General features: G+C 40.5%; 1 protein-coding gene across 3 annotated transcripts in view; it reads left to right on the plus strand.

The window, feature by feature from the left end:
• SLC24A2 (solute carrier family 24 member 2) overlaps positions 1 to 22,809 on the plus strand; it is a 241,650-nt gene extending 218,841 nt beyond the window's left edge. For 2 of the 3 annotated variants that reach the window (XM_029201495.1, XM_029201492.1), the window contains 3 exons: positions 11,292 to 11,381; positions 18,598 to 18,764; positions 22,275 to 22,747. In XM_029201495.1, coding sequence (XP_029057328.1) covers positions 11,292 to 11,381; positions 18,598 to 18,764; positions 22,275 to 22,524 — 507 coding nt within the window. In that variant the 3' untranslated portion in view covers positions 22,525 to 22,747. Of the gene's footprint in view, positions 1 to 11,291; positions 11,382 to 18,597; positions 18,765 to 22,274 lie in introns of all 3 variants that reach the window. The other variant, XM_029201494.1, reaches the window with a different exon arrangement.
• The last annotated feature ends 2,562 nt before the right edge of the window (positions 22,810 to 25,371 follow it).

A 25,371-nucleotide genomic window follows, 5' to 3' on the forward strand; every position in this document is an offset into this window, starting at 1 on the left:
TGCCTCTCTCTCGCTTTGTCACAGCTCACCCTTCCCCCTCCCCATATCCTCAAGTCCAATCTCCAGTAGGTCTGTGTCTTTATTCCTGTCTTACCCCTAGGTTCTTCATGACATTTTCTTTTTCTTAAATTCCACATATATGTATTAGCATACGGTATTTGTCTTTCTCTTTCTGACTTACTTCACTCTGTATGACAGACTCTAGGTCTATCCACCTCATTACAAATAGCTAAATTTCATTTAATTTTATGGCTAAGTAATATTCCATTGTATATATGTGCCACACCTTCTTTATCCATTCATCCGATGATGGGCACTTAGGTTGTTTCCATCTCCGGGCTATTGTAAATAGAGCTGCAATGAACATTTTGGTACATGACTCTTTTTGAATTTTGGTTTGCTTAGGGTATATGCCCAGTAGTGGGATTGCTGGGTCATATGGTAGTTTGTAGTTTTTTAAGGAACCTCCATACTGTTCTCCATAGTGGCTGAACCAATTCAGATTCCCACCAGCAGTGTAACAGTGTTCCCTTTTCTCTACACCCTCTCCAGCATTTATTGTTTCTAGATTGTTTGATAATGGCCATTTTGACTGGTGTGAGATGATATCTCATTGTAGTTTTGATTTGCATTTCTCTAATGATCAATGACGTTGAGCATTCTTTCATGTGCTTGTTGGCAGTCTGTATATCTTCTTTGGAGAAATGTCTATTTAGGTCTTCTGCCCATTTTTGGATTGGGTTGTTTGTTTTTTTGTTATTGAGCTGCATGTAAATTTTGGAAATTAATCCTTTGTCAGTTGCTTCATTTGCAACTATTTTCTCCCATTCTGAGGGTTGTCTTTTGGTCTTGTTTATGGTTTCCTTTGCTGTGCAAAAGCTTTGAAGTTTCATTAGGTCCCATTTGTTTATTTTTGTTTTTATTTCCATTTCTCTAGGAGGTGGGTCAAAAAGGATCTTGCTGTGATTTATGTCATAGAGTGTTCTGCCTATGTTTTCCTCTAAGAGTTTGATAGTGTCTGGCCTTACATTTAGGTCTTTAATCCATTTTGAGCTTATTTTTGTGTATGGTGTTAGGGAGTGATCTAATGTCATGCTTTTACATGTACCTGTCCAGTTTTCCCAGCACCACTTATTGAAGAGGCTGTCCTTTCTCCACTGTACACTCCTGCCTCCTTTATCAAAGATAAGGTGACCATATGTGCATGGGTTTATCTCTGGGCTTTCTATCCTGTTCCATTGATCTATATTTCTGTTTTTGTGCCAGTACCATACTGTCTTCATTACTGTAGCTTTGTAGTATAGTCTGAAGTCAGGGAGTCTGATTCCTCCAGCTCCGTTTTACGTTCTCAAGATTGCTTTGCCTATTCGGGGTCTTTTGTGTTTCCATAAAAATTGTGAAATTTTTTGTTCTAGTTCTGTGAAAAATGCCAGTGGTAGTTTGATAGGGATTGCATTGAATCTGTAGATTGCTTTGGGTAGTAGAGTCATTTTCACAATGTTGATTCTTCTAATCCAAGAACATGGTATATCTCTCCATCTATTTGTATCATCTTTAATTTCTTTCATCAGTGTCTTATAATTTTCTGCATACAGGTCTTTTGTCTCCTTAGGTAGGTTTATTCCTAGATATTTTATTCTTTTTGTTGCAATGGTAAATGGGAGTGTTTTCTTTGATTTCACTTTCAGAGTTTTCATCATTAGTGTATAGGAATGCAAGAGATTTCTGTGCATTAATTTTGTATCCTGCTACTTTACCAAATTCATTGATTAGCTCTACTAGTTTTCTGGTAGCATCTTTAGGATTCTCTATGTATAGTATCATGTCATCTGCAAACAGTGACAGCTTTACTTCTTCTTTTCTGGTTTGGATTCCTTTTATTACCTTTTCTTCTCTGATTGCTGTGGCTAAAATTTCCAAAACTATATTGAATAAGAGTGGTGAGAGTGGGCAACCTTGTCTTGTTCCTGATCTTAGTGGAAATGCTTTCAGTTTTTCACCATCCAGGATGATATTGGCTGTGGGTTTGTCATATATGGCCTTTATTATGTTGAGGAAAGTTCCCTCTATGCCTACTTTCTGCAGGGTTTTTATCATAAATGGGTGTTGAATTTTCTCAAAAGCTTTCTCTGCATCTATTGAGATGATCATATGGTTTTTCTCCTTCAATTTGTTAATATGGTTTATCACATTGATAGATTTGCGTATATTGAAGAATCCTTGCATTCCTGGAATAAACCCCACTTGATCATGGTGTGTGATCCTTTTAATGTGCTGTTGGATTCTGTTTGCTAGTATTTTGTTGAGGATTTTTGCATCTATGTTCATCAGTGATATTGGCCTGTAGTTTTCTTTCTCTGTGACATCCTTGTCTGGTTTTGGTATCAAGGTGATGGTGGCCTCATAGAATGAATTTGGGAGTGTTCCTCCCTCTGCTATATTTTGGAAGACTTTGAGAAGGATAGGTGTTAGCTCTTCTCTAAATGTTTGATAGAATTTGCCTTGTGCAGCCATCTGGTCCTGGGCTTTTGTTTGTTGGAAGATTTTTAATCACAGTTTCAATTTCAGTGCTTGTGACTGGTTTGTTCATATTTTCTATTTCTTCCTGATTCAGTCTTGGCAGGTTGTGCATTTCTAAGAATTGTCCATTTCTTCCAGTTTGTCCATTTTATTGGCATAAAGTTGCTTGTAGTAATCTCTCATGAGCTTTTGTATTTCTGCAGTGTCAGTTGTTACTTCTCCTTTTTCATTTCTAATTCTATTGATTTGAGTCTTCTCCCTTTTTTTCTTGATGACTTTGGCTAATGGTTTATCTATTTTGTTTATCTTCTCAAAGAATCAGCTTGTAGTTTTATTGATCTTTGCTATTGTTTCCTTCATTTCTTTTTCATTTATTTCTGATCTGATTTTTATGATTTCTTTCCTTCTGCTAACTTTGGGGTTTTTTCTTCTTCTTTCTCTAATTGCTTTAGGTGCAAGGTTAGGTTGTTTATTCGAGAGGTTTCCTGTTTCTTAAGGTGGGCTTGTATTGCTATAAACTTCCCTCTTAGAACTGCTTTTGCTGCGTCCCATCGGTTTTGGGTCGTCGTGTCTCCATTGTCATTTGTTTCTAGGTATTTTTTTATTTCCTCTTTGATTTCTTCAGTGATCACTTCTTTATTAAGTAGTGTATTGTTTAGCATCCATGTGTTTGTATTTTTTACAGATCTTTTCCTGTAATTGATATCTAGTCTCATGGCGTTGTGGTTGGAAAAGATACTTGATACAATTTCAATTTTCTTAAATTTACCAAGGCTTGATTTGTGACCCAAGATATGATCTATCCTGGAGAATATTCCATGAGCACTTGAGAAAAATGTGTATTCTGTTGTTTTTGGATGGAGTGGCCTATAAATATCAATTAAGTCCATCTTGTTTAATGTATCATTTAAAGCTTGTGTTTCCTTATTTATTTTCATTTTGGATGATCTGTCCATTGGTGAAAGTGGGGTGTTAAAGTCCCCTACTATGAATGTGTTACTGTCAATTTCCCCTTTTATGGCTGTTAGTATTTGCCTTATGTATTGAGGTGCTCCTATGTTGGGTGCATAAATATTTACAATTGTTATATCTTCTTGGATTGATCCCTTGATCATTATGTAGTGTCCTTCTTTGTCTCTTCTAATAGTCTTTATTTTAAAGTCTAGTTTGTCTGATATGAGAATTGCTACTCCAGCTTTCTTTTGGTTTCCATTTGCATGGAATATCTTTTTCCATCCCCTTACTTTCAGTCTGTATGTGTCTCTAGGTCTGAAGCGGGTCTCTTGTAGACAGCATATATATGGGTCTTGTTTTTGTATCCATTCAGCCAATCTGTGTCTTTTGGTGGGAGCATTTAGTCCATTTACATTTAAGGTAATTATCGATATGTATGTTCCTATTCCCGTTTTCTAAATTGTTTTGGGTTCGTTATTATAGGTCTTTTCCTTCTCTTGTGTTTCTTGCCTAGAGAAGTTCCTTTAGCATTTATTGTAAAGCTGGTTTGGTGGTGCTGAATTCTCTCAGCTTTTGCTTGTCTGTAAAGGTGTTAATTTCTCCATCAAATCTGAATGAGATCCTTGCTGGGTAGAGTAATCTTGGTTGCAGGTTTTTCTCCTTCATCACTTTAAATATGTCCTGCCACTCCCTTCTGGCTTGCAGAGTTTCTGCTGAGAGATCAGCTGTAAACCTTATGGGGATTCCATTGTGTGTTATTGTTTTTCCCTTGCTGCTTTTAATATGCTTTCTTTGTATTTAATTTTTGAGAGTTTAATTAATATGTGTCTTGGGGTATTTCTCCTTGGATTTATCCTGTATGGGACTCTCTGTGCTTCCTGGACTTGATTAACTATTTCCTTTCCCATATTAGGGAAGTTTTCAACTATAATCTCTTCAAATATTTTCTCAGTCCCTTTCTTTTTCTCTTCTTGTTCTGGAACCCCTATAATTCAAATGTTGGTGCATTTAATGTTGTCCCAGAGGTCTCTGAGACTGTCCTCAGTTCTTTTCATTCTTTTTTCTTTATTCTGCTCTGCAGTAGTTATTTCCACTATTTTATCTTCCAGGTCACTTATCCATTCTTCTGCCTCAGTTATTCTGCTATTGATCCCATCTAGAGTATTTTTAATTTCATTTATTGTGTTGTTCATCATTGTTTGTTTCATCTTTAGTTCTTCTAGGTTCTTGTTTAATGTTTCTTCCATTTTGTCTATTTCCAAGATTTTGGATCATCTTTACTATCATTATTCTGAATTCTTTTTCAGGTAGACTGCCTATTTCCTCTTCATTTGTTAGGTCTGGTGCGTTTTTATCTTGCTCCTTCATCTGCTGTGTGTTTTTCTGTCTTCTCATTTTGCTTATCTTACTGTGTTTGGGGTCTCCTTTTTGCAGGCTGCAGGTTCGTAGTTCCCATTGTTTTTGATGTCTGTCCCCAGTGGCTGAGGTTGGTTCAGTGGGTTGTGTAGGCTTCCTGGTGGAGGGGACTAGTGCCTGTGTTCTGGTGGATGAAGCTGGATCTTGTCTCTCTGGTGGGCAGGTCCACATCTGGTGGTGTGTTTTGGGGTGTCTGTGGCCTTATTATGATTTTAGGCAGCCTCTCTGCTAATGGGTGGGGTTGTGTTCCTGTTTTGCTAGTTGTTTGGCATATGGTGTCCAGCACTGTAGCTTGCTGGTCGTTGAGTGAAGCTGGGTGCTGGTGTTGAGATGGAGATCTCTGGGAGATTTTCGCCGTTTGATATTATGTGGAGCTGGGAGGTCTCTTGTGGACCAGTGTCCTGAAGTTGGCTCTCCCACCTCAGAGGCAGAGCCCTGACTCCTGGCTGCAGCACCAAGAGCCTTTCATCCACACAGCTCAGAATAAAAGGGAGAAAACGTAGAGAGAAAGAATTAGTAGAAGTAGGAAGAAAGAAAGAAAGAAAGGAGGGAAGGAAGGAAGAAGGAAAGAAAGAAAGGAGGGAGGGAGGAAAGAAGGAGAAAAAGGAAAGAAAGAAAGAAGATACAGTAAAAATAAAGTAAAATATAATAAAGTTATTAAATTAAAAAATATTCAGAAAAAAAAGGGACGGATAGATCCTTAGGACAAATGGTGGAAGCAAAGCTATACAGACAAAATCTCACAGAGAAGCATACACATACACCCTCACAAAAAGAGGAAAAGGGGAAAAAATTACAAATCTTGCTCTCAAAGACCACCTCCTCAATTTGGGATGATTCGTTGTCTAAAGGAGGGAGGGAAGGAAGGAAGGAAGGAGGCAAGGAAGGAAGGAAGGAAGGTAAAGTTATTAAAATTAAAATTATTAAGAAAAAAATTTAAAAAAAAAAACGGTTAGAACCCTAGGACAAATGGTGGAAGCAAAGCTATACAGACAACATCTCACACAGAAGCATACACATAGACACTCACAAAAAGAGGAAAAGGGGAAAAAATCATAGCTCTTGCTCTCAAAGCCCACCTCCTCAATTTGGGATGACTCATTGTCTATTCATGTATTCCCCAGATGCAGGGTACATCAAGTTGATTGTGGAGCTTTAATCCGCTGCTCCTGAGGCTGCTGGGAGAGATTTCCCTTTCTCTTCTTTGTTCTCACAGCTCCCAGGGCTCAGCTTTGGATTTGGCCCTGCCTCTGCGTGTAGGTTGCTGGAGGGCGTCTGTTTTTTGCTCAGACAGGACGGGGTTAAAGGAGCCGCTGATTCGGGGGCTCTGGCTCACTCAGGCCGGGGGGAGGGAGGGGCGCGGAGTGCAGGGCGAGCCTGCGGCGGCAGAGGCTGGCATGACGTTGCACCAGCCTGAGGCGCACCATGCGTTCTCCTGGGGAAGTTGTCCCTGGATCCCGGGAACCTGGCAGTGGCGGGCTGCACAGGCTCCCCGGAAGGGGGGTGTGGATAGTGACATGTGCTCGCACACAGGCCCCTTGGTGGCGGCAGCAGCAGCCTTAGCGTCTCCCGCCCGTCTCTGGGGTCCGCGCTTTCAGCTGCGGCTCGCGCCCGTCTCTGGAGCTCCTTTAAGCAGCGCTCTTAAACCCCTCTCCTCGCGCACCAGGAAACAAAGAGGGAAGAAAAAGTCTCTTGCCTTTTCAGCAGCTCCAGACCTTTTCCCGGACTCCCTCCTGGCTAGCCGTGGTGCACTAACCCCTTCAGCCTGTGTTCATGCAGCCAACCCCAGTCCTCTCCCTGCGCTCAGACCAAAGCCCGAGCCTCAGCTCGCAGCCCCGCCCACCCCGGCAGGTGAGCAGACAAGCTTCTCGGGCTGGTGAGTGCTGGTCGGCACCGATCCTCTGTGCGGGAATCTCCCCGCTTTGCCCTCTGCACCCCTGTTGCTGTGCTCTCCTCCGTGGCTCTAAAGCTCCCCCCTCCGCCTCCCACTGCCCGCAAAGGGGCTTCCTAGTGTGTGGAAACCTTTCCTCCTTCACAGCTCCCTCCCACTGGTGCAGGTCCCGTCCCTATTCTTTTGTCTCTGTTTTTTCTTTTTTTCTTTTGCCCTACCCAGGTACATGGGGAGTTTCTTGCCTTTTGGGAGGTCTGAGGTCTTCTGCCAGCATTCAGTAGGTGTTCTGTAGGAGTTACTCCACGTGTAGATGTATTTCTGGTGTATCTGTGAGGAGGAAGGTGATCTCCGCGTCTTACTCTTCCGCCATCTTCCCCTCCCCGATTTTTTTTTAAGGTATACATCTAGTTTCAGAGTAAATAGTACTCCCACTGGCTTTTATTTACACTTCATTTATATGCAAATTATATGATAGTGCTTGTTGAATTATGCATATTTCCAGCTCAGATAATTAATGGTGGGCTTCACTTTTATAGTTTTCTTAAATTAATGGCTTTTAGAAGTACAAAAACTGAGATGCAAACCTTAATGAGGAATATGTCTTTGATGAAAATTGAAAATAATAAAGGAAACAAAGACCCCGAAAGTTTTATTTTCTCATGGCCTAGGATGGATGTTCTTACAAAACAAGAATGCATCTCATGAGATATCAGAATATGACCCATCAGAGCTAGGAAGGTGCTTCAGAACCCAGCTAGGTTTTTGCAATTTCTATCATGCATTGGTTCATTCACCAAGTATTTATTGTGTCTACTATGTACCAAGCACGGTTCTAGCAAGGATGGAGTGATTGAGGCCCTGAGAAGTTGAGTGACTTGTCCAAGCGAAACCAGCTAATAAGAAGCAAAGCCAAGACTCTAGGCCATATCTCTGCAGTCACTTTCACCTTTCTTAACTCTTAAAAATCAAAATGAGCTTAATATTGTCTAATAACATCTGCCATTACTATCCAAGCACTTGTTCTGTGCCAGGCAGTTTGCTAGACACTTCATGTGTGTGGAAGTCCTCAGAACTACTAGACATTGTTATTCCTCGCATTTTACAGAGAAAGAAACTGAGATTTAGAACGATTAAATAATTTGTCTCAGGGCACAGAGCTGGTAATTGATGAGCAAGGATTTCAGTACTGGTCATAGTAATCCAGAGACCATACTTTTAATCTTTAACAGGATTGCTTTGGAGAACTCTGTTAAATATGTATGCCCCAGAACCTTGCACAGAGGAGATGCTTAGTGAATATTTGTCGAATTTAAATAAGTTAGGAGATGGCCAATTTGTGCGACCAGCTAATGTCCAGTAATGTTTTTTAAGCCAAGAAAATATCACTCTGATGTACTAAAAACTTCTAATGAGAACATTAGCTGTCGATTATACAAGTAAACCATTACATTGGAACAAAATGGACACATGTGCCAGCCAACACATGGATACAGTTTGCTTTTTGCTGATTGGTATGAGGTCCATCCCAGCAGATGTCAGGATGAACCGCCATTACTAACCATAAATTGACACATCAGACCTTGGCTTCAGGAGCTCTTTTCTTCCTTCCAATGAGACTGGTAACTAAATAAGAATACACGTGCTATTGGGCAGTGATAACTGGAATGAGACCACAGAGTCCGAAGAAGGGAAATAGTCCAGAAAAAAACGAAAGAAGGCATTACCTGGGCTGTGAGATTGGAAATGGTAAGGTACTTTGACAGTCGGGGAAACACTTAACCAAACTGTTGATGCATGAAAGGTTGATGCTTCCAAAGCAGGAACAATATGGGAGGCTGGGTGAGGCAGACGGTTGTACAGCTGGAGTGCTAGTCTGTATTTCCCTGAGGCTCTTTATTTGCTGACATTCAGAGCATAGGCTAGTATTATGATGATCATCATTATGTGTCCAAAGTCGGGTATATTTTGAGCATTATTGGCCCTGTCTTTCTTTAGGAATGAGTATAACCTAGATTCCTAACATCTAGGAATGCGTGCTTATATAGTCAGAGAGACCTAGATTTGAATTTCATGTCTAGTTCAAGATCTGGGTACAGCGTAAGTGCCCAGCCTTTACCTACCCCTAGTTAATGATGAAGACCTGAAATTTTACAAAGAAAAAATATTTTTAAACCTTTTTTTTTTCAATGAGTTCCTAATCCAATACTAGGTACATTTAGATGTCCACTAATGACTAATTGGCTTCTTGATTAAGACTCATAAGCATCAAATTTTGAAACACAGAGGTTTTCAATAATATGTTGGTGTAAACTTAGCACCTTTAAATCCTTAGTCTGATTCCTTACTTTCTGCCTTTTGACTGGGAATGGTCTATGGTTCAGGGATGATATTTTTTAGATGAGAAATATGTTCAAATAATTTGATTCTGACTTGTGATGCTGTATCAATGAACAGACATGCAAAGGTACAAAAAAATTAAATAATAAAATAATAGTTACATACTTAGTAAGTGAGCTAACCTGGAAAGGGGCCATACCTATGAAATGAGGACTCTCCCAGGATATCCAGTCCATGTGCCATGTCATAAAGTGTGGAGATGGTACTCCGTTCCCTCCCAGGATGCTCAAAATCAAGCTAAGGATTGGCTACTGCTCAAACCACATGGGTGGTCCCACATCACAAGAGGGGGCCCTTCTCTTCCCTGTGATAGAGCATGGCGTGGGCGATGAAGCCCTCATCACACCTAGGATCCTGAAACAGTGACTTGTGGCCAGAGGAAAAGAATAGGGACTCTATTCAACTGATTGCCTTGCCTGGGAAAAATTGATTTCTTGGCACTGGCAATTCCAAGGCTCAGGGACTCTGGTCTCCAGAATCCAGCTGAACCCCTTGCTTTAAAGGAATTTGCTTTCAAAGTGAATGTCTCAAGCTCCACTTTGAAAAGTTGATGACTTTTTTCCCATAACCCATTAAATAGTGCTTAGGTCCCCAGAAGGAGTCTGAGTCTTTGGCTGAAATATTTTCCTTCTAAGAAAGGGAAGGAGTAGGGGGAAGCATTTAAGAATAAGGTTGTGGCTACTCACCGTGGTTAATGCTTTCTCCAATTTAATCAAGCCCACTGGTCTTCCAGACATCCCAGCTAACAAAAGGCCCAAGAAAAACCACAACCACTGAAAGAAAGAAATATGGTTATTGTGAAATTTAATAGAACCATGTGAATGATAATGAAAACATATATTAAAAACCTGAAATTAATAGAAAGAACATAAGCCTTTCTGGGGCAATCGACTGTTCATCATTAAAGATATTCAAAAGATTACCATATACAGGTTTACCTTTTCCTTTTAATGAAGCTCTCAAAAGCCATGGCAGAAGTGTTCTATGTGACTGCCCAAGGTCAGCTCTTCAGACAAGTGAGATAGCTTTCATCCAGGTCAACTCCAGGATTCATTTCTCTGGACAAAATTGGATGGCGTTATCAAAGCAAAAAATGAGATTGTTTCTCAAAGTGGAAAGCTTTGAAAGAAAAAGTGTTTGGCAATAATAAATGAGAGACTCTCTGAGAGCATCCTGTTATCTGAGCATGTTTTAAAGGATCCCAGTTTTGCAGAAAGGGCATCAACAGGACACCACTACCATCCGGTGCAAGCGTGGATTTCCCTATAGTGGGATGGATAAGAAACACTGCATTTTGAGTGTCTGATTTTGGCTGATGTTTGAAAGAAACTTTGAAAGTGCTCATACTATAAGCCTGAGATTGCACAAAGCCCAGGGCTAGAAGCATAATTGGATACAACATAGTTAGGGGTGGAGAACAGGAGAAAAAGCATTCCCAAGAACGTCTACTATGCCACCCCCTGGAGAGCAGCACAAGTGAGCATCTGCTGTTGATACTTGTGTGGCTCCAACGTCCTGGAGACTGGCCATCCTCAGGAATCTGTATTAATTGTGGTGATGGCTCCTTCTGTGTGGCTTTTCCTCATAATTCACGGGACCGTAAAATGAGCCAATGTATTTTGGAAACTATTGATCCTTTTGTTAAATGTAATTAATCCTGTAGGCTTTCTGGCATATGGATTATTAGGATACATGGGTTGAAGCAATAGAAACTGATTCTCATGAAATTGAAGAGAAGGTAGAAAAGGGAGCAGGAGAGGGAGAGAGAATGTGGGGAATTGAGGGATTGAAGGCAAGACTGAGAAACCAAGCCTTGGAAAGGGCAGGAGCAGAGAGCCTCTGAGAAACCAGCAACAGGAACAGACATTCTCCTCAAAAGACTTCCATCTCAGAAACTAGCTTTGGGATGGTTCGGCTTCCACCAATTTCACATTCTCAAGAGAGAATCTTAACGTCCCAGCTTGACCAATGCTTGGTCATTTATTTTGATTGCTAATTCTACCAGGACTGCAGGCAGTGAGGGAGAAGTAGCTGAATTGGTGGTCTTAGCTTTGAGCTAGCAGATCACCTCAGTTAGCACTCACATTCTCTCCTCTTTCTGGTTCTCTTTCAGTCATCAAGGAAGTTTTTTCCCATCACGTTCTTCGGCTCCATCACCTGGATCGCAGTATTCTCTTACTTGATGGTCTGGTGGGCACATCAGGTAATGCCTTGAGAGTGACACACATCCGCCTGGATTTTCTCTTGGTTGCTAAGTGGCTAAGTGTGTTTGCTTTCTGAAACTGTCACAACAGTATTGCATCTAACAAATTACATATTCCAGGACTAAAGGAATTTATTCCACTTAACTTTCCCTCGTCTCCTGGCCTTTCCCTATAGTGTGGACTCAAATCGGCGTAGCCCCAGACAGCCATGTGGAAGAAAGGCAAGTCTCACTGCTTCTTGCCCTCTAAAGCCTGAAGCCAGGCCAACCCAGGCCTGGAGGAATGTCAGAGTTTTTCCTGGCTCAGCAGCACTTACTTTCTCTTGGGCAGCCACTCACCTCATGTTCTTATCCAACTGGCTCTTAGGAAAAGAACTGGAGACAAAATGGTCTCTTCCTTGAGCCTCCATTTACAAAAATGATGATGTATTTCCCTTTTACTACTTTTAATTCAATACCAGTCATAATGCCCATCACCAGAATAAACTCCCAGGAATTTTGTTGCAACACATGAATGGAGGAATGCGATGCAAAGGTCTTACATTCTCAAAGATAGTAATGGTTACCATTATTGATTGAATGTATACTACACGCCAGGTAATTCACATCCCTTTGTCCTTGTACATGGGTATAATTTCTATGAGGGAGGTACTATTATTATCCACAGTTTACAGATAAAGAGTTAAGCTTAGAGCTAATTAAAAAAAAAATGCCCAGGATCATTTAGGTAGTAAAAAGCAGGACTGAGATTCTAACCCAGCACTCTGCAGCTCCAAAACTCATGCTTTTAATCTCTATTATAAACTACATAAATTCCAACTGCCCACTTGTATTCTTTGCCTAATATACCCTTAAAATTATTATACTTCTTAACAGAAATAAAATATAGCAATTTGAAATAAGGAAATATACACCAAGGACATATGTGGATAGAGTTCTCAACAAATGCTGCTGGAATAATTGGATTTCTATATGCCAAAATAAATGAACTTAGACATTTACCACCTGCAATACTCAAAACTTAACTCAAAATGCACGATAGTTCTAAATGTAAGAGCTAAAAACATCTAGAAGAAAACAGAAAATCCCCATAACCATGGGATAGGCAAAGAGTTCTATGATATGACACCAAACCATGATCCATAAAAAAAAAAATTGATTAACTAAATGTCATCAAAAGTAAAACTTCTGCTCTTCAGAAAACCTCATTTAAAAAATGAAAAGACAGGGAATTCCCTGCCTGTCCAGTGGTTAGAACTCCGCACTCTCACTGCCGAGGGCCCAGGTTCAGTCCCTGGTTGGGGAACTGAGATCCCATAAGCCACGTGGCACAGCCAAAAAAAACCCCAAAAAGTTGGAAAGACAAACCACAGACTGAGAGAAAATATTTGCAAATCATATCTCTCTGATAAAGCACTTGTATCCAGGATATATAAAAAGCTCTTAAAGCTCAATAATAGAAAGGCAAGCGTCTACAGGCATCTTAATGTTTAAGATGGACAAAAGATTTGGGTAGATATATCACCAAGAAAGGTATGCAGATGGCTAATAAGCACAAGAAAAGATATTCAACATCATTATTCATTAGAGAATGCAAATTAAAACCACAGTGAGATACCACTTCACACTCACCTGGATGGACTTAATCAAAAAGACAGAAAATAACAAGTGTTAGAGAGGATGTATAGAAATTGGAACCCTGATATGTTTCTGGTAAGAATGTAAAACAGTGCAGCCACTTTGTAGACAGCTTGGCAGTTCCACAAAATGTTAAGCATAGAGTTACCATATGATCCAGTCATTCCACTGTCTATATACCCAAGAAAAATGAAAACATCTGCACAATTTATACACAAATGTTCACAGCAGCATCATTCATAATGGCCGAAAAGTAGAAACAATCCAGGTGTCCATCAACTTGTATGGGTAAATAAAATGTGGTACAGCCACACAATGGAATATTATTCTACAATAAAAATGAATGAAATACTGATACATGCTACAGTGTAAATGAACCTCTAAAATATTATGCTAAGTGAAAACAGCCGGTCACAAGAGATCACATGCTGTATGATTCCATTTATATGAAATGTGAATAACAGGCAAATCTGTAGAGGCAGAAAGTAGGTAACAGTTGCCTAGGGTTGGGGGGGTTGGAGGGCAATGGGAAGTGACTGCTAACGGGTATAGAGTTTCTTCTTGGAATGACGAAAAATTGAACTTAAATTCTGGTGATAGTTGCACATCTCTATAAATATACTAAAAAACCGCTGAATCGTATACTTTAAATGGGTGACTTTTAGGGTATGTGAATTATATCTCAATAAAGTTGTTCAAAAATAAACATAAGGGGCTTCCCTGGTGGCGCAGTGGTTGGGAGTCCGCCTGCCGGTGCAGGGGACACGGGTTCGTGCCCCGGTCCGGGAGGATCCCACATGCCACGGAGCGGCTGGGCCCGTGAGCCATGGCCGCTGAGCCTGTGCGTCCGGAGCCTGTGCTCTGCAGCAGGAGAGGCCACAACAGTGAGAGGCCCACGTACCGCAATCAATCAATCAATCAATAAAAATAAACATAAGATACCACTTCACAACCATTAGGATGACTACAACCAAAAAGACAGACAATACCATTTGTTGATGAGGATGTGGAGAAACAGGACTGCATATATTTGTCAAAGCTCACAGAACAGTATGCTCTTTTTAAAAGGTGAATTTTACTGTATGGAAATTACACCTTAATTTTTTCAGAAAGAAGATATGGCATCACTAACAAAATCCACTGGAAATGTTGGCTGATAAACCAAGCATTATTCCTACAATATATTTTATATTATTCCTATCACAGTTATTTTACTGACATTTGACCTCAGATTACTCTTCCTTAATATTTCCAAAAAATCCTCGGCCCCCTGAAGAAGTTCTGTTTGCCCCGAAGTCATTATTTTCTACATTTGTTGAAAGATGTTTGCTACCGATACCCAACAGAAATCATTGCAGAAGGTAAGCAGCTTCTCAGCCTCCAGATTTCCAGGCTAAAAGGAGAGTTTGTTTGCCATTTATAGATATATAATGGCCTTTCCTAATAATTTTATTCTTCCATGTACTGATAAAGGAAAAAAAGTTATTTTTTTCACTTATTGGAATATATTGTTTTCTAGATATTTCTCTTTAGTCATCCTAGGAAACATCATCCTACAGGCTTCCATCTCTTTCTCTACTCTTTAATGATTATCTTCATTCCACAATCCTGTTTCCTTTTCATTCCCTTGTAGATAAATACAAACACAATGCCTGGAACAATAATAATTACTAAAAAAAGCCCAGAAATATAAAGTGCATAAAGAGAAGCCTTACTAGTAAATAATGAATGAGAAGTTCCTCTTTCTTTTCTCCAAAGAAATGCTTTTCTCTTTCAAAATATCCAGACAGCTGATCAAAATAGCAGATTCTGTTCTAAGTCTGTAGCTCTAATTCTGTCATTTGTACTTCTAAACTGTAAAAGCTATAAAGATAACAAGTGCACCATTTGGTGCTCAACTATTTTGTTATCCACAGTTTTACCAATAATAAATGCTATTTAATACAATTATTTGGCTACTGTTTGGCCAAAAATAAATGCCCTTCACATAAAACACTTTGTGCATACTTTCCTTTAGCTTGGGGAGTTTTTTGTTTTTACATCTTGAATCTTCATCTCAGTAAATTTCATGGGTGAAGAAAACCTGTGATTAAAATCTATCCCTCATCTAGTTAATTGAATGTTAATTCTCGGTTAATGCTAAGAGTCAGATACAACCTCATGTCTCATTTAGCCAATATGACATTTTGCAGATCCTCACTAAACCACAGCAAGGAACTGGATCATGGAATATTGGAGCAGCACTGGATATGGATTCTGAGCGGCCTCGTTATTTATTTCTATTAGAAAACAAAGGAATTTCCCCCAAGAGACTACTGAGGTCCTTTCTAGCTGTAAACTCCTCTGATGCTCCCCGATTTGATCAGAGTGCTGTCCCATCCATGCACCCATCACCTTGCCTCTGACTCGCCAAAAGCCCACTTCAGTGAAATAGACTCACAATGAGCTTCTGAAAACGGGTTCTCCTTCAGTGAAAGTGTTTCTAGAGCCACCCAGAGTCATCAGGGTTTTGATGTACAGTGAAAATTCGTCATGATTCATGTGACTTCCCACTTTGTAAACTGACGCTGCTAAACCAGCTTCTGTCCCTGCTGCCAGAACCCTGAGGGTTGCACTCTGATACGTTGGAGAGGGACAGGAGTAGTGTCTGAGTTATCACAGCTGATATTTATTGAACATTTTCTTTATGCCTGACACTAGTTGCTATTTGCTTTATATGCATCATCACATGTAACATCCCAACAACTCTGAGGGTAGATATTATTATCCCCATTTTACACATGAGAAAAACTGAGACTCAGGGAAGTTGGCCACTGTGCCCAAGGAGTGGCAGGCTAGGATTTGCACCCAGGGCTTTTTGTACCCCATGCTAGCACTCTTAACCACACTACCATTAACACCTCTCTTCAATTTCTGCAATTTTCTGTTGGTAGTGGCATTCAAACTCCAGATACAAATTTTTTTTAAATAGTCACTGCTTTAAAACTCCCTCTAAGATTTTAAATTACTAAGAACGTATTAGATAGTCTGGAACTTATTGAGGGCGACAATCATTTAGTCAGCATCTTCACAGTCTTTGAAAATGTTTCACTCCACGGACTTCCCTGGTGGCGCAGTGGTTAAGAATCCTCCCGCCAATGCAGGGGACACGGGGTCGAGCACTGTTCCAGGAAGATCCCACATGCCGCGGAGCAACAAAGCCCGTGCGCCACAACTACTGAGCCCACAAGCTACAACTCCCGAAGCCCGCGCTCCTAAAGCCCGTGCTCTGCAACAAAGAGAAGCCACCGCAACGAGAAGTCCGCACACTGCAACAAAGGGAAGCCACCGCAACGAGAAGCCCACACACTGCAACGAAGAGTAGCCCCCGCTTGCCACAACTAGAGAAAGCCCATGCACAGCACCAAAGACCCAGTGCGGCCAAAAATGAATAAATAAATAAATTTGTAAAAAGAAAATGTTTCACTCCAAATCTAACAAAAAATGTCATCAGGGAGAATCTTTTCCTCAAATAGGGCACTTTTGTACAAAACTCTTGTTTAACTTTTTCTAGGAGAGTCAATAAAAATCATGCTAGTAAAATCATCTAAGTATGCAGATTGATTTGTTTATTCAGCAAATAGGTATTGAGAGCCTACTATGTACCAGGCTATGTTCTGCTTATTAGGGAGACCATAGTGATTAAGGCCATGACCCTGCTCACGTAGATGTCACTTTGTAATGGGGAGCAGTGAATCTGTGCACCACGAGGATAGGTAAACTAGTTCAGCTCACCAGGCTCTAGAGCAGGCATGACCATCAAAATAAAAATAGCTCCCAGCTATGTTTTTAAGCTAGTGGGAACCAGGCTATTCCTATAAATCGAAACAGAGATTTAGAAATAGGTTTATTCTAGAAATAGACCCAGAGACATAGAAAACAAACTTATGGTTACCAAAGGGGAAATGGGGGGAGGGATAAATTAGGAGTTTGGAATTAACATAAACACACTACTATGTATAAAATAGATAACCAACAAAGACCTACTGTATAGCACAGGGAACTATACTCAATATTTTGTAGTAACCTATAAGGGAAAAGAATCTGAAATATATATATATATATATAAAACTGTACACTTGAAACTAACTTTGCTGGACACCTGAAACTAACACAGCATTGTAAATCACCTATATTTCAATTTTTTAAAAAAGAAATGTTTATTCTATTCCCCCAAAACCTTTATTCTTACATGCTACTTTGGCCCTTTACATTTTCTCAAAAAATGCTGGACGTCATCAGGTAGGAAACCAAACTGAAAGAATTGTCGTAAAGGTTTTCAGAACTGCAGCTCACCAACTCCAGAAAACACATAAAGCTTTTAAAAGAAAGACAACACGAAGACCAACACATTTCTCAAGAGACTGGAGGAGCATACATTGAAGGCTAGACCAACTGTCCAAAATAGAAGTCATCAGTCTTAAAAGGCAAAGACCAAAAGAATATAATAAATGTGCCCCTGTCACTTTTCAATGATGACATACATCATTGTCAAACCCATTTACAAAGGGTTTTTCCATAAATTGTAATTTAGTCCTCACAACCACCTTATAAGGTAAGTATTATCGTACCCACTTTATGGATCAGAAAACCAGGATAAAAATATAAGTAACACAGCTGTGTGTTATATATGAAAGTTGTTAAGAGACTCAATCCTAAGAGTTCTCATCACAAGGAAAAAGAATTTTTCTATTTCTTTAATTTTATATCTATCTGAGATGATGGATGTTCATTAGACTTATATGATAATCATTTCATGATGTATGTAAGTCAAATCATGATGCTCTATACCTTAAACTTATGCAGTGCTGTATGTCAATTATATCTCAATAAAACTGGAAGGAAAAAAAGAAAGAAAGAAAGTGAGGATCAAAGATATTGCCCAATCGGTCCAGTTAGCAATAGGTCAAGTACTTAATAAATTCCAGAGCCAGACCTTAGACCAAGGTCCTCTGATTCCCTAACTTGCTTTCTCCATGGCTGCCTTGCTGATTTACATTCCTGTGTTACAAAGCCCAAAAACACCCAAAATCAAGTTTTCTATGAAAATGGTAGAGTCTAAAAGTGTTTAAGAGTGGGTTATAGACAGTAGGAAATGTTAAGGAAAAATGGGAACACTGGGTGTCAATTCTTAATCTTCAATGATAAATCCAGGGGCAAATCTGCTACAGGATTTGGTGCCATTGTCAGGCACTGGCCCCTGTAGCCAATGACCAATTGGCATTTATAACTCTGATCTTCTGCTTCCCCTGCCTGGTCTTAATAAAAACCATATAGAGGCTGCACTCTAGTCTTCTATAGCTCTTTTTTGAGATTATCTGTTTAATCCTCATGTGAACATTCCTGATCCCTTGGGTCTGAATATCATTAAAATATAAAATCCTTTCTGTCAGTGATGGTGCCTTATTCCTTGTTATCTCAATACTCAGCACAGCACAGAGTAAGAACTCATTAAAAGGGAGTTGCATTCAAATGTTAGTGGTTTTGATGGTTTTGTGACTTCAGACACTCATATGTTTGTCCCTGTCATTGCTTTTAGGTTGGAGAGACAATTGGCATTAGTGAAGAGATTATGGGTCTGACCATCTTGGCTGCTGGGACCTCCATCCCTGACCTGATCACCAGTGTCATAGTGGCCCGGAAGGGGCTCGGGGACATGGCTGTGTCCAGCTCTGTTGGAAGCAACATTTTTGACATCACTGTAGGGTGAGTAGAGCTAGTTGTATAAAGGTGCACATCACCTCCACCACTGTCTTTGTCTTCTTAGAAGCTGTGAAGACATGACCAGGATCTCAGAGCCCGAAACCAACCAATACCAATAGAAAGTAAACACTGGTAGTACCATTCAATTTCACCAACTCCAATTTTCATTTTCAGAGAACTTCATGAAGAATAAGTTATCCGTACACAGGCAGAAACACATAACTTGCATACGGAGTGGGTGTTGTAGGAAATACTTTAAGAGAATTTCACCTATAAAGTGGCATTGGCTATATGTCATGAATATTCAACATTCATAGGTGACTGAGATACTCTGGTGGTTTCACTGTATTTTTTTCCATGTTCTAATTCTAATAAAAGTCCCCACCAGCCTCAGATGAGATTTGGATTGGAAATCAGACTGAAACAAACATAGGCCCAGAAAAAATATCCCATCTCCTTCCTTGGAAAATGCTGGCAGATTTGGCATTATCATTTCTTTATCTGTGCTGGTGAAGATATTCTAGGTTTTTTGAAAGTCAGAAGATGAGATCTGTTCTTACAGTTAAGCAAACTGAAGTTCTCAATATGAATAATCTCAAGAGGATCCGATTGGGGAGGGATGCTGTCATCTCTGTCATTTCATTTAATGTGTCCAAGTAAAAGTCGTCTGATAAATAACCTTGAAGGACAGCCCCTTGAGAAAGTAAGACATGGGATATTATCCTTATGTTCCCGGAAGAACTGAGCTCTTGCATTTGAGTTTGGAAGACCACTAAAACGGATCTACTTTCTCATTGAACATCTTGAATATTGTTCTCTTTTATCTTTTCCACTACCTAATATATATAATTTTTTCATTCAGTATCTACCACATGCACTGTACATACATTTTTATCTATTTAAGCCACACGACGATCCTATGACGTATGTATTTTCATCCCCATTTTTCAGATAAGGAAACCAAAGGGCACAGAATTCACACAACTAGTAATGAGATAGCTGGGATTTGAACAGAGTCTGTGCTCTCAACTCCAGCACTACCTGTGCATAAAACCCTGCTCTGAGCTTCCACTGTCTGAACCACCTTTGAGTTCCAAAGATGCCCTCTCCTACCATTCTTTCTTCCTTTGCTGGCACCTCTCCCTCAGGAGCCCTCCCTGCTTGTCTGTGTGGAAAACTCCAATTTACCCTTCCAGTGTCAACTCAAATCGTGGCTTTTCTGATTCCCTTAAGTCTTGCCTGGGGGCTCGTGCTCCTGTATACTTTCTGTATATCTGTATCTCACACTCTTTTCATGCTCCTGTCTATCAGTCTGCCTGCTAGACTGTGAACTCCCCAAGAACAAGAACTCCCCAAAGCCTAATACAATGCTTAATGCATGGCAGTGGTTTGGCAGTTGTAGAATGAATGGATGAATGGATGGGTGGATGGATGAATGAATGAACGAGTGAATGAGAGAGTGAATGCCTGAAAAGGTGTATTTTAAAGGAAAGACATCCCTAGTATAAACAGTGTTTCTCAGTTCCACTGCCGACACATTTAGAGTAGTTTTCTTGGTCAATATCTTGTATAAACAGAAAGAAAATATTCTGTAGCACAAAAAGAGAAAATCCTACACATTGGAAAAAATTACAAGTGTTCTATGAGACAAATTTGTCATGTTTTTGAAAAATATAGTGAAATGCAAGATGCTTTTTGTTCATTGTTCTTAAATTTTATATATCTTGTAACTTAAATGAAAGTTTAAAGAAAATCACCCCTAATCCTACTACCCCAAAACATTTAACTTTTGTGTGTTTTTCTCCTAATATTTCAGAAAGTTTTCTTAGTGAATAATCAATTTTGCCCTGTTGGAGGGCTTTTATTTTTCCATTTTAAAGCCATTTATGCCTAGCAAAGAGTAGGCATCTATTAGTAAATTAGTAAATCAACCATTTTTCTAAGTTTCTTCAGAGCTCTCATAATTAACATTCTACAGCTCAAAATATTCCAGGGCTTCCCTGGTGGCACAGTGGTTGAGAGTCCGCCTGCTGATGCACGGGACACGGGTTCGTGCCCCGGTCCGGGAAGATCCCACATGCCGCGGAGCACCTGGGCCCGTGAGCCATGGCCGCTGAGCCTGCGCGTCCGGAGCCCGCGCTCCGCAACGGGAGAGACCACAACAGTGAGAGGCCCGCGTACCACAAAAAAAAAAAAATTCCATCCCGTTGCTTTCAGTTTAGCCTTTACCCTTTAGTAGGACCTTTGTATTTTTTTCAATTTTCTGATATCATGGGTGTTTTATGAACACCTTTATGCAGAAACATCTCCTCTTTTAATTATTTTTTTAGGATAAATTTCTTCAAGAAATATTGATGGATTGAAGATTATAAACATTTCAATGGCTATTGATGTAGTATATTTTTCTAAAAAGTCTTTCCCAAGAGTTTATACCAATTTACAAAGTCATTAGCAATATATTGAGTGTAACAGTTTCTTCATAGTCTTGCTAGCATTTGCTTGTTTATAGGATTCATACATACTCAAGGTAAAGGATTTAAAAAATACATATAAAGCATAAATATATATAAGGCATAATACAAACCAACATATCAGCATATATAAAACATAAATACAAACCAACACTTTTTAAATTTATTATTGAAGTTAGATTGCTATGTTTATGTTTATCCTTCTTTTTAAATATAGAATCATACCATGAACATTTACCTGTATCATTATAAGTTTATGATTTTTAATAGCTACATAAAATTACAATGACTTATAGCTTGTTATTTAACTACCTGCCTATTATTAGAGATTAAGTTATCCCTGATTTTTCACTACTCAAAATAACACTGAAATGATCACCTTTCTGAATAAAATTGCATCTGCATTTCAAATTATTCCTTGTGCTTGATCCCTGACAATAGAATTGATTGGTCAAAAGTATTAAAAATGTCATATTTCCCCCAAAGGGTTTTTATCTATTTGTAGTGCTGTCAACCACAACTTCACCAGAATTGGATGTGTGTGTGTGTGTGTGTGTGTGTGTGTGTGTGTGTGATTGCTATTCTCTGTCTCCATTTAAAAAAAATAATTTGGTCATTTTCACCACAGATTTCCATACCTTTTCTCCATTTATCATCTCCTCCTGTCATCCTGTACAGATCCTCCAATTCACCTCTTTAGGGCTAAGAGCAACACTTTAATCTCAACTAGGAAGGAAACCCAAAAAAATGATTTCAAATCAAGTTCAGAAATCACCTGCAGCAGCCGTGTCTTTGATCTTGTTCAACCGTAGAATACATTCTCTCTGTCCTCCCTAATTTGACTGGGAAATAGATCAAGGTTTCTCAAGTTCACCTGACTTCCTTGTAAATATGATTCCCTGCATCAGCCAGGCCTGAGTCCTAGTGAACCTAACAGGACACTCGTCTCCAATCACAGATTCCGAGAAGCTAACGCTCCGTCCTGTGCCTTCCTCAGCGTGCCTGACTGCGCCCCCTTCTACCCTGCTTCTCTCCCCCACAGGCTCCCACTGCCCTGGCTCCTGTACACCACCATTCACAGGTTCCAGCCCGTGGCCGTCAGCAGCAACGGCCTCTTCTGCGCCATCGTCCTCCTCTTCATCATGCTGCTCTTCGTCATCCTCTCCATCGCCCTCTGCAAATGGAGGATGAACAAAGTGCTGGGCTTCATCATGTTTGGCCTCTACTTTGGGTTCCTCGTGGTCAGCGTCCTCCTGGAAGACAGAATCCTCATGTGCCCTGTCTCCATCTAGCAGGAAAAGCCATATCTTGAGCCAACAAAATGGACTGTCCCTCCCCGCTCAGGGTTGTAGGCTCCTTGACCTCCGCTGGCACACAGCCCTGGGCATTTCAAGTGTTCCTCCTTGGTGGCTTTGATAAGGGGGTGGCTTCGCGCTGGGCCCACTCATTTCTTGGGCTGCTCCCACCCTTGCCTCCTGCAGTGGCTCCATGCAAGAGACAAAGAGATCCCAGCATTTGGGGCTTCTCTCCCTGCACTGCTCACAGGTATTCCTCGCTGGTCGTTGTCATGATGCAAAGAATGACAGAGGTGATATATATACATATAAAATATATATATTATGTATAGATGCACATGCACACACCCCTGCCTGTTCCTGTATTATACCTCTCCTTCCACACCTATAGAGTAGTACATACCTGTATACAAATACAAAGAAAGAAAAATTATAAATATATATATATATAATCATATATATATATATATATATATATAAAAATACAACTGCATCTTTTCAGGGATAGCTCTAGTATATTTCTAGTACCTATTTGAAGAGGGGCATCAACCTTCAGTCTGAGCTTTACCTCTTAAGTGCAAGAGGTGAGCTAAGAGAATCATTGCTGTGACCTTCAGCCTACCTTGGACATACTGGGATTCTGCCTGGTACAGTGGATATTTTAGGAAAATAGGTTGCACGAGGGAGGGCTGGGTGGAGAGGGCCTGTAGGGGCCCTGAAATGAGCCCTCCAAAATATTCCCACAAGCCAAACCGGGAAGACCGTCTCTCCACCCCAACTGGGGTACACTCTCTGAAACCCACAGGGTTATTGGGACATTCAGAGGTAAAACCCAGGCTGGGTGGATACTGGTTTGGGGCAAGGGGGAGGTGACCAGGGTTGGGTTTGGGGGAGGGGGGGGGTTATATATTGCCCCAGCATGCAAGTAGAAAATATGATTGCAAAGCAAATTAGTGCACTTCTAGGACAGCAAGACTATATAAACTGAACCTATACTGTTGCAATGCATGTCCCATTATCATCAAAAGAAGGGGGGCAAGTTTAGTTGTGATTGTCATTCAGACGTATTTTGATGCTAAGGGCATCAAAATGCCTGCCAAGAAAGCCTGGATATGTACTAAGAAATACCATCCAGTAGAGGCGCTCAGCGGGACTTGCCCCCTAAGGACGTGGTTCTTTAATGCATCTTCCAGTGTGGTCACAAAGGGCTTCAGTGGCTGAAGGAAGAAATCATTGTTCCTGCAACCAATAGAACTAGAATGACTGATCAATACTGCTTGGATTAAGGCAGCTTCAAGATGTTTGGAAAGGCATTTGTTAACTAGGAAGGTTTCTGAGTTCTGTGTCTAGTGGTGCCAGGACCAGGATCTGGTTAAAGCTCATGGACCATGTGTGTCTCTCCTGCCATCAGGACCGCATCCGGGACTCTTTCTAGCTCACAGAGTACACTGCAGACTACACTCAACAGCTTCTTTACACTGGCTTCAAGCCAGTCACTTCAAGGATCTGATTTTCAGAGCATTCAAGGGACATCTTCATTTCATTCATTCAGTGCTCCCAAGTTCTATTTGACATTTTGTACGATTTCTCAGGTCTACGTCAAAAGAAAATAAAACCGACAGAGAAAAAAGATTAGGTGGACTAACTTACTGAAAAACATGCAGAGTTTTTCATTTCCCCAAATCATGCTTCCTTATAATCAGTTGAAAAAGTAAATAGAGGATGGTGCATTATTCTGTAGCCATCCTGCATCTAAGTTGGCACACACCATGGCTTCTCTCCAGTCTGTTGTGTCACTGATGCTGCTATGATTTTGCGGTGAGCACGTCCCTCCTAACACAGGGAGACAGGATGCAGAACTCACAACTGAATAAAGATAAAGATCAAGCTCAGCATTCCTTCCACAAAACCTCAGCCCACTCCACAGAGCATGGCAGTCACAGGCAGTGCCCGTCATTGCTCTTCTGAATGGAGGCCCAATGGGAAAGCAGGAAGCCAAGATGGCTGCCACCCAGGAGGCCAGCTTCCCAGTCTCTCCAACTTTGCAAAGTCGGGTGTTCAGTTGTGTGAGAGAGACCCACGTCTCCTTCATCAAGGGCAGGATTTTGTGTTGAAGCAAGAATTCGTGTTAGTTCCTCTGAGTGAAAGAGAAGGAGTAAGTGAACATTGAGTTAAAAACTCTGATGGTTTTCCCTGTGCATTACTTGAAGGGGAGCAGAGTTGTTTATTGCATGAATGTGTATGATGGACTGGTTGGTTGTGTGAAAGAAGGTTTGAGTAGGTGACTCTGACTCAATTGCAGATTGACTATATAAAACCAGAAAGGAGGAGGGAGGTCCAGTGCAAGCCTGTTCTTATTCCAGCCCTTCCCCACACTCACCCTGCCTCCTCACTCCTTCCCGTTCATTCCCAGCTCACGGTGAAGACTCATCCAAGCAGCCACAGGGCGTTTGACTTGCCTGGGAGCTCCCTTCCTAGGGAGTGTTGTCAGTCATGAAAAGTTGCATTTGAGAAGATGCTGTTTCTGAGCCCAGTTCCCACCTCAAGAGTGTGCAGTGTTGGCTCACTGGCCAGTATGCAAGCACCTCCCTGCCCCTGCTTGCCCCCTATAAGTTGTCTGTGAGGTTATGTGTTGGGCTTGGGTAAACCCAGACAGAAGTGTATAGGATGCAACAGCGGATCTTTAAAAGCATTCAAATCATTAACATAATTATAAGAAAGAACTTTCCACAACATGGTTTTCTGAGTAGTTCATCTCTAGTGCCTGTGTAAATACATATATAAATATATATCTTCATACCAAATCCATATATATATATATATATATATATATATATATATATA

This window comes from Monodon monoceros, unplaced genomic scaffold, assembly GCF_005190385.1.
Source record: "Monodon monoceros isolate NGI ecotype Baffin Bay Population unplaced genomic scaffold, NGI_Narwhal_1 Super_Scaffold_5, whole genome shotgun sequence".
Classification (NCBI taxonomy): Eukaryota; Metazoa; Chordata; class Mammalia; order Artiodactyla; family Monodontidae; genus Monodon; species Monodon monoceros.